Source organism: Malus domestica, chromosome 11 (genome assembly GCF_042453785.1).
Source record: "Malus domestica chromosome 11, GDT2T_hap1".
Classification (NCBI taxonomy): Eukaryota; Viridiplantae; Streptophyta; class Magnoliopsida; order Rosales; family Rosaceae; genus Malus; species Malus domestica.
In genome coordinates, this window is record NC_091671.1 from 2,385,190 (window position 1) to 2,395,884 (window position 10,695).

General features: G+C 37.2%; 1 protein-coding gene across 1 annotated transcript; it reads right to left on the reverse strand.

Annotated features, from left to right (window-relative positions):
• Positions 1-576: 576 nt before the first annotated feature.
• LOC103447131 (uncharacterized) lies at positions 577-6,000 on the reverse strand. The gene is made up of 8 exons (XM_008386307.4): positions 5,878-6,000; positions 4,256-5,261; positions 3,821-4,010; positions 3,238-3,341; positions 3,037-3,139; positions 2,635-2,942; positions 1,941-2,246; positions 577-1,418 (listed from the first exon to the last, which is right to left on the reverse strand). The coding sequence occupies exons 2-8, from the start codon at positions 5,180-5,182 to the stop codon at positions 1,017-1,019; spliced, it is 2,340 nt and encodes a 779-aa protein (XP_008384529.3). The 5' UTR covers positions 5,183-5,261; positions 5,878-6,000; the 3' UTR covers positions 577-1,016.
• Between the last annotated feature and the right edge of the window lie 4,695 nt (positions 6,001-10,695).

Sequence of the window (10,695 nt, forward strand, 5' to 3'; positions counted from 1 at the left end):
AATAGCGTGATTTGTTTCTCTCATTGTTCTACTTGAAACAGCGTATTATAGGCTTCAATCGACCATCGGGGTAACTTAAGAAAACCCAATATGTTTTTTTGCCGGTTTACACCTACGGAGTTGCGACATGATCTGATTCGTTAACTATTCTACATCAGACTATTGCATTGATGCTCAGACGCTACTTTCTAGGAAGAGTGCAAGGGTTGTAATTCCATCAAAATCAAGTGACTTAGATAAAAGTTAAAGTTTCAACTACATCAAAAACGATAAAGTTGATACAAACCAAGCAGAACATTACAAGTTAAAGTTTCAACTACATCAAAAACAATAAAGTTAATACAAACCAAGCAGGACATTAAAATGATTATTCAGCCTAATGACAAGGTGTCTAGTTTGTCCACCGTCATTTGGTACCATTTAGCGTGTGAGGTCAAATTAAGCATGTTGTAAGCCCTCGGATTAATAAGGCACCCCACTTATTATAAGTGCGTAGCAAATCACCAAGTGCAATAAAAATCGCGCACAGAGAGAGAGAGAGAGAGAGAGAGAGAGAGAGAGAGAGAGAGAGAGAGATTCTGTGAAAGACTCCAAGTTTCATTTCTCATACAATGTCAAAACTGGAAAACTAGTACAACAACTAAAAGGCTGTAGAAATTAGAACTAGCAAAGTGCAAGTGAAATTTGAAGCTAGTTACATGATCCACACAGCATTCCTGCAACCATCTGTATTAACATTCCACCAACCGGTACGAGGAAATTTTCAACTCAGGAGAACCTCTTCCTTGGTGGGAGTACATCCGGAACTCGAGGAGCAGAGGGAGGAACAAACCGAATATCCTGCAGACGATCTGGAGATAGAGCTTGACAAGCAGAGTTTTGAAGGGGGCTGATAGCAGACCAGAATCAGTTGAAAACAATATACCCTTACAACTAGAAGCGGAAGTGAAAAAATTTCAGATTCTTAACATCAAAATCCAAAACGTGATATGTAATTCCGAGGCGGTAACAGAACTTTAATCTCTCCTCCTGCGCTTCTCATGTCTTTCGTCCCTCTTGCTTTCACTCCTACGCTTCTTGCGTCTTTTGTCCCTATCACTTTCAGAAGAGCTTGATGATTCTGATTCAGACTCAGAACTAGATCCTGAATCTGATGAACCAGAGCTCCCAGATTCTTCTTCATCTGATTCTGAGTCAGACACTTGTTTTTGTTGTTCCATAATGAGTCGTGGCATATGCTTCAAGTACTCGCGCAGGTTCTCGGTGATGCCACCAAGCCCAATGGATGTGAAAAAATTAATGGCAAAGCGGGTGTTCTTGGGATTATCCTTTGGGAAGATAGAATCATAAGACTCCTGCATTGCAGGATCTGTGAGCCGCTCATTTAGCAAACGGATACCAAGATGCTCCGACAATTCCTGCACACCAGAAACAATAGAAAATCATAACTGTATACAATATGCAAGCCAACATTCTCTAAGAAATAATCTTCAGACAGGTTAAATACATCACAACTTAAGAAATTACCACAGAAACAGGCGTCAATTTGTAGGTAATGATATTTCAAACATTAAGTTTCAGAAAATAAACACAAACATGGGCCTAAGTCTCACCTCATGGTATTCAAAACAACGTTTACATGGACAAGGATTTATTCAGAGGCAGAGGTCACTAATGATTGTTGGCAAACCTCAACCTATCAGATATATATGTGATTCAAACCTATTATTAACTAAGCCACATTATGCATTTTTATCTCATGATCTTTTCGCCTTCTTTTTCTCAATCAGACTTATCATTGCCAGTCAGTTAAAATGATTTGGAAATAAAATAATTATTTCAGAGGTAGAAGTAAACTAATAATTGTCAACATTGTAACAAGCAATAGGCTTCAGAAAACCAAACAGAAATGTAGAAATATAACATTTCTCTTTTGTTACCTGGAAAAGGATCTTGATAAAAATACGAGAAGAAGAAGTAGTATCCTCTTCAGTCAATCGTATATAGGCCAACACATGCCAAGGAAGGGCGTCTGTGCCGAGTAAATGGGCGAAAAACTTTGCAACATTCCGTAGCTTATTTGTTTCAAGCCGGTGGATCATGGAATACTGTTGCACAAAGCATTTCTCAAAATTTTCCTGGTGGACTTTGTTGATCATGCAGAACCTTTGGCCCAAAAGACCATAATATCGGAGGTAGGTTCTTTCTTGACTGCAACATTCCAAAAGCATGACACACAGTTCCATCTGTAAAAGGTCAAATCAAGACGTTATTACTTTTTATGAGAAATCAAGGTCAAATAAAACAGATTATCATTCTTGAACTAAATTGAAAGTCAATCAAGATAAACACTATGTACTCACAGAATTTCAAAAGCTTTGTTGTTAAATTGCTACTCTTGGGTCTAAAGCATGATTCATATACTTACAATTTTATTCCGATTCTATAAATTCATATAATGATAATTTAAATTCACATCACAAGATTGTGGTTAACAGATTGGCCTAGCACAAAGCAGTTTTACACTGATACTAATATTTTAGTTCATTCAAAGTATGGCACAAAGACACCTCTAGTTGCCAAGTTATCATGTGAAATAAGATAGCTACATCATGCATGACTTGTATCACTCACCTCTTGACCAGGCTCAAGTTTAATCTTCAGGAGCTTATGACCTGCCTCCTCAAAATCTACACTGGACATGATTGTAAGATAGATAGTTCTTCTAAGATTCACAAGATTTGTCTCTGTCTCATCTCTTATCTGCATCTGCTCCTCATCCTCTTCCTCAGATTCCTCATCATCGTCATCATCGTCATCTTCACCATCTGAAGCTGCATCAGAACCTTCTTCATCTTCAGAATCCTCACCAAGTATAGCTTTCTTCAGTTCTTCATAGCGCTTCTCATTCTCAAGGAAATTAGGATCGGCCTTGAAAAGATCTAAATGAAGACAAAACAAAATGTTAACATCTACAACGAATATAACCCTAGGCAAGTCAAAAAGCTATGAATAAATTACCACCATAAGACATACCAAGGGTAACTTCTGAATCTATTTCCTCTTCAAGAGAAATTTCATGTGTCAACTGGTCTTCCTGCTCTACAAGGTCCAGTTCTGGACGAACAGCTGGGTGCCCCTGCATATGGATATGAAACAATAAATTGTAAGCTCTCAGTATTCTTCGTTGCTATATAGTTTACCATTATAAAAACAAATAGAATCAAGCCACAACACCTGAAACTTCGCTTTCCGTATTGCAAATAAGTTTTCAATCAGATATTGAACTCTCTTGTCTATTTCTCCCTCATGAAGAATTCCACGAAAGCGTTCAAAGATGCCTGCAAAAGTTCCAATGTTAAGAGCAATGTCAAACAACTCCCTGAAAAATAAAAAGAACTACAAACCCCATACAAGATAAAGTTCAAAATAATTGAGACAGTGGAATAACCAAGAGCAGAACCCAGGTGACCAGAGTGAAAATTCACTTACTATAGCATCCAATACAATCAATTTTATAAAATAATTGTACTAACTTTAACTGGTCTTATAGTATCCCATACAGATCAATTTAATTTGTCTACTGATGAGTTGATAAAAGGTCGTACCCAGTGCACAAGGCTCCCGCTTTACGCAGGGTCTGGGAGAGGTGAATGTCGGCTAGCCTTACCCCCATTTATGGAGAGGCTGCTCCCAATTATTAGTAAGATGCAATGCATGATAAGCATATAGAAATATATTGTTCATATAAAACATGGATCACATTAATGAATAAAACCAAGAAAGCACATAAATGCTACCAATCAAACAGCATACCCACCGTGCAACCCTTTAGGCGAAAGGTCCTGCAGTAATGATCCACATTCAGTGACAAAGCCAACAGCAACTTCAACACTGTCATCCGTAGGGTTCTCCAGCAGAACAGTGAGTAATTCCAAGGCAATAATCTCATGAGCTACTTGCTGGTTGACCAGATGCGCTATAAATTTAACGGCAGCTAGTAGTTGCGGCTGATCACAGAGTAGAGCCAGTTAAAGAAGAGGATTAGAATCAATATATGTAAAAGATATATTCAGTCTTCCAACACATTATTAAATAAGCCAACAACCCTTGGGCGTAGTGAGAACTCCTCCTTTCAAAAACGAGAGTGGAGGCTGAGTCGAAGGCTCAATACTTAGCATGAGAGTGCGTAAAATTTCTGAGAATAAACATAAAATAGTGGAAGTACAATAATAAAGCATGGGAAAAAACGCACCTTGTCATTCCGCTTGAATGCTCTTTTAAGCTGTAAGACAATTCTTCTCAACAAAAGTTCACCAACCTCGGGAAACTTTGTGTTGACAACAGCAACCAAGGCTGCAAACACATCAGTGAAACCTGGAGATGCCATCTGTGATTTCATGCAGGATCGGCAGAAAAGGCCCCTTCCACGAATCAGATTCTCAGCAAAAATTTCAGGAATTATATTTTTTATGTTTGCAGCATTGACCTTGTTCACAAGACCATTGATGCTCTTTCGAAGGGCATCCCATGTCAGTCGCTGATACTGAACACTGCTTTTATCTTCAACCTCTTTCATCATACGGGCCAACTTAAACGGGGGAATGTAAACTCCACCACTCTTTCCTGATTTTGCCACATCAGCATTCATGTTCCCTTCTTGCGACCGTCCTTGAGGTATTGAATTTGCATTCTTTTCCCTCAAAGTTCTACTGTCTTCTCCTTCTCGTCTTTCATCTTCCTGGTTTTTATGCCCCCTTCTCTGATCATCATCTCTTTTATCATTTTTCCATTCTAATGTTCTGTGCTCTTCCCTTTCATCCTTGTGCTCTGAATAGTGACGTGAATCACGACCCCTACTTCTATGAGCGCCATCAGTATCTACCCCTCTACGTTCATTCTCACGCCTATGTGGTTTATCCCTTTCATCCCGGTAATTACCTTTTTCTCGTTCTCTACGCCCATTCTCAGGCTTTCTTTCATTCCTCTGGCTGCCCCTGTCTCTCTCTATCAACTCCCCTTCTTCATCAGAACTTTCTCTACCTCTAGGATCCCTCTCAGTGGACTTCTCCCTGTCCACATCTCTATGACGCTCATCATGTCGCTTAGTTCTACTTCTACGATGACGATATTCACCTCTCACATCATCATCACTTGAATCGCTACTATATCTTCTAGCCATTATCTTATACAGATGAAAACTTCACAAGAGACTGAAAAACCAACAGCTCACCAATTTCCAACACCCGTTACTCAAATCCCTGCCATAAATGACACCACACCATTAGTGTTTGCGCCTATAGTGGTGCTGAATGATCCAACACAAGTATAATGCATATAATTCACGAAAACTTTCTCGACTATGATACTAGAGAGGACAGACACATATATAACCATCCACAATGAGCAGAATTACCATATGTTGTATGCTTGATTTACTTAATTATGATGTTCCGTAATCACATATTCGCAATTTCGGGTGTTTCAATTTCCCTAAGACGAATCTAGGTTCCAGCGAGATTGAAAAATAACCACTCTTTCACTTTTCCAGTTACGAGATCAGAAAACAGTATACAGAGTTAAAGGATTCAAGCTGCAAATTGAATTCTGAGCTTTCGAGAACAATAGGAAATAAATTCCATAACTTTATATATATATATATATATATATATATATATATATGTGTGTGTGTGTGTATTTAACGCCTTTTACAGAACAACTAAACCCTAAATCGCTAAATCACGAAATTATCCAAAAACCCTAAAATCGTACAAAACTGAAAACTGCAGGAAATCGAAAGCTCAAGAATTTTACACAGAAGCTCAAACTTTCAAATAATTAAATAAATAAATAATTACGGAGAGAAGATAAGGATACCTGGGCAAGGAGGTGCTTCAATGGAGGAGAGAGAGTGGAAGAGAGAGAAGCTCCGAAATCGGGAGGAAGAAGCCGCGAGTAGGTTTTTGATTTTTTTGCTTCGGTAACCAAAAGCTTGGGGGTTTTTATTTTTTTATTTAATGTTTATCAGAAAAGGAGGAGGGAAAAAGCCCAAAAACAAGTGTAAAGCCCAATGGTTGTTTTTTTTTAATTTTTGACAAAACCCAATAGTTGTTGATAGTTTAGGCCCAACTTTGGTTTGAGTAAATGAGTTCATTGGGAATGAAATAAACTTTTTCCTTCCTTGGAAGTGTTGGGAAAAGGAAAACAGAAAATATATTTAATTCAATTTTTTTTCATTTCTAACTTTGTTTATCTTCGGGTAGGAGGATCTGGACCTCTATGTTCGATGCTGACAGATCTGGACATCTTGACCACTTATTTTAAATTATGTGATCCTCATTAGCTCATTCTCTTGATTCACTTTACATAAACCAAGGGTCCAGATCTCTTTTTCTCTCTCTTCAACGGTCTGGATTCCCAGTCCTTGGACTCTAAACACAGAGATTCGGAGAAGATCTCGACTCTAGGAGGATGTTGCTGGTAGTAAGTAGAGTTGTACAATGCTTATGAAAAAGCATCATCGTTCTTTGGTTTTTAGTTTGTGTCATGTGTGGTGCTCTTTTTCTACCTCGAAATTGTCCTATGTGATTTTCTTTGGGACAAACTTCCTACCTTAAATAAAGCCCTTGTTGATTTTGAAGTTCATACGTGACCATTCTATGCAATCGATCCATATTTCCTACAAGAAACCAGCTAGTGCTAGTACTTTCAAGTTCCTAAATAATCTCAGAGATATTTTTGGAACTAGAGAATAAATTTGTTGACATGCATTTTAAAGTAATTAAATCGTGAAATATTCTAACAAGTTGTGAGCTGGATTGCACTTGCACATCCTCCTCAAATCAATATTCCTGTTTCTTTGGACTTATATGCTAAAGAAGTCTAAGTTACTTTGTTTTTCTGCCTCCCCGTTCTTGATTGGAATTGTTTTCAAGTTATATGTAAAAGGAGACCCAATATTTCACATAATTATTTCACTCTAAGGTTTTGAGAAAGTTATTGTCGAGAGAGATTTGCTCCAGATCACCCAAGCGTTAAGATCTTCTTCCATTGATTTGCTTCTTGTTGGACATTTTATGGAGGACTCAAAAGCTCTTTCTTCGGGGATCATTGGAGTTCTATTCACCCATATTAGATGCCAAGCTAATGAAGTTGCCCACCTCCTTGCCCAGTTCAATCTTTTTTTCTTTTCTTTTTTCAGTAGCCCTTGCTTGTGGTTTGAAGAACCACCAGACTTTATTGTAAACATTTTGTTTGAGGACTGTAACTATAAGTAGAGGCTTGCCTACGAAAATTTTGCTTTTAGGAAAAAAAAAGGCTAATTAGGACAAGTGTAAAGAATGTAAAGTGAGATATATATGGGGAAAGTTGATTTACTACGAACATTTTTACTTTTCTCTTCTTGAATGAAAAGCCTACAAATAAATTTTTATAGGTATCAACACAACGTGGTGTATCATATCATATGTTTTAATAAGAATAGACAATAAAGTTAATATTTTTAACTTTTATGATATATTAACAAATTCACGTGTTACCACTAAAGTGGAATAGTAACATCACATAATTGCCCGTTCTTATCGCTGATAGTAATGTAGAGAAAATATACACTATATAGAGTGGGTCCTGTCTGCTTTTGCTAAGTTGAAAAGATAGCCCATAAAGGGTTTGAAAGTGTATTCAACTTAATTAAGTGGAAGACCTCTCGTAACCCTAAACAATAGATATTCAACCTATGAAACCGACCATGCATTAAAAAGAGTTGTTCTATACCGTCGGAAAGGAAACCTAATTTTTCTCCTACTCAAAACCATCATGGTGCATTGTGGTACACTAAACATGTATACCACATTATTGGATGAGATGGAAGAAGATATAGATATATATTGGAATTATTGGTGATCATCGTCAAATTCTAAAAGCTTTTCTTTGACTATGTTTAGTCTAAAAGCTATAAAGCTTCCTTAACTTGAGTATGAGGTTTGCCCCCCTTAAACAACTTATACAAAATATGGTTCAATTCGATTTATCGGTGTATAAAGATTCCATATGTTCAACGTCAAAAAATAAAACGCATGGCATGATTGCAGAGATAGGTTTCCCATGCCTAGCCATGGTACAAAAATTAAAGGAGAAAATGAAAGAAATAACAAATCAATTGTGTAAAGGCTTGCTAGCTAATTTGTTTGTGCATAATTTGCTTGAGATCGATGACAAGGGAAAATATTAATTAAGCAGAAGTAGTATTCTTCTAGTCAATTGACTTAAATCATCGGATTGAATAAATCAAGAGAAAACTACAAACAAGATTAAACAATCATTTCCCTAAATCGCAATATTTAGCTCACATCTTCACAACTTAGTTAAAATTATCGTAAAACAATTTTAATTAGAGGAAGCTAGCAAATTAATGAACCCAATGTCACATAATTTACTTTCAGTCGCCATGGCCTTTCAGTGTTTGTGAAGCTTTTCTATTCTATTAATCTCAAATGGCAAAATTCTAAAACTGGGGTACTTAGCATCTGAAGAAAATTGACATTTCATTGTAAAACCAACAATATGAGGAGTAGCCCAACCTTTATAAAGCCTTGCAAGGTTTCTCATTTCATTTATGTGGAACTCTTTTACCTTCATATCCTCACACAACTCCTCATGTGTGGTGAAATTTCAAGCTAAACACGTGGGCAACACAAATTTGGTGACTTGGAGCAGGTTTGGCCATTGAGCTTCACACGTGGCCCAACTTAACTGCTCTGATACCATGAAAAAAGTTGGGATTCCACCATAAAACCAATTGGTAATATATGGAGTAGTCCAACCTCTTATAAGCTCTTGCAAGGTTTCTTCTTTCATTGATGTAGGACTCTTTTCTTAACATCCATGGATGAACTCAAGAATTGCAGATGTAAAGGAAACAAAAAAGCTTAAGGAATAAGAAAACTATTCTCAATTGTATTTCTCTATCTAGAAACAGTTATCACGTACAATAATAGAGAAAAGGAGGGAAATGTTTTTTATACAAGTGAATTGAAAACCTATAGCTTAACCCATACGCCAATGCACATGTGGCAATGCTGACATGGCAATCTAATATGCTAATATTACATGCTTATCTAATACCTCCCTCAATCTTAACTAGGGTAACCAAGCCTAAGATTGAAACAGTGTTTAAGAAAATCAGGACCATGAAGTCCTGTGGTAAGAACATCAGCCACTTGATCTTGAGTTGGGATATACTGCACAACCAAATCACCCTTCTGCACTCATTCTCGAATAAAGTGAACATCCGTTTCCAAATGCTTAATATGAGAATGTTGAACCAGACTTAGACTTAAGGCAATCACAGATTAATTATCACATTATATGATTGGAGGTGTAGACAAGAACTCATAAAGATCTTTGAGTATCTGCCGAATCCATGCTATATCCGCAGTTGTATGTGCCAAAGCTCTATGTTCAGCCTCAGTAGAGCTCCTGGACACTGATGCTTGCTTTTTAGATTGCCAAGAGATAGGACTATCCCCCAAATACACAACATAGCCAGCGATGGATCTTCTAGTATTCAAATCTGCTGCCCAGTCAGAGTCACTATAGGCAGCGAGAGATAATTAATGAGAAGCTACAGTCAAAGTCAATCCACACTTGAGTGTCCCTTGTAAGAATCTCAGGATACCATCTTAACATCCATGGATGAACTCAAGAATTGCAGATGTAAAGGAAGTAGAAAAGCTTAAGGAAGAAGAAAACTATTCTCAATTGTATTTCTCTCTCTAGAAACAATTATTACAATACCGACTTACTTACTAGAAAAGGAGGGAAATGCTATTTATACAAGTGAATTGAAAACCTCTAGCTTAACCCATACGCCACTGCATATGTAGCAATGCTGACATGGCAATCTAATCTCCTAATATTACATGCTTATCTAATATCTTTTACCTTCACATTCGATCCAAATTTTGGAATTAATATTACATTTAATTTTTTATTCTTCTTTGCAGAAATTAGACATTGTATGGTAGCGTAGCTAGGGCTAGACCTAAAAGCCTCGCCGTTGCCCGATTCATGCATAGTCGGAAAACCAGGTTGTTTTCTAGTGCAAGGACCATTCCTAATAAAAACGCAGAAGAGGCAATTAACCCTAGAGCCCAGAGGTAGAAGACAAAGATTGCATTTGGTTTTCCGTCACTCAAATTCAGTGTTTGTGGGCCTTAAAGTCTAGCTCTCCAGTCACAAGAAAAAGAAACAACAATAGTTATTCAACACGTAGCCGGTAGCCCTAATAAATTAACCGACAAATAGAATAATATGTTCGTGTGTATTGCATGTTAATTGGCATCCGATTCCAGCATTTCTTGTTTAGGTTGAGCACCAGATGCTACGTACTGTCAAACAAGTACTGACATTGTATATATATATTGATTCTATTGTCGTCTTTGCTATGGATTTTCCATTTTTGTAATTGCCCTACTACTGTGGGTTTGTTTTTCTATATCTAGTTATATATTTTGCTCTTTGATGTGATCTTCCTTTACCCTACGTACTATACATGTGTGTGCTTCCAAGGTTTTAAAAAGCGTTGGACGCTAAACGGACGACTGACAAGAGCTTAGTGCTTGGAGGCCTAGGTGAGTTTTTTAATTTTAATTAAATTTATTATAATATAAGAAAAACATATAAATAAATGGCTGC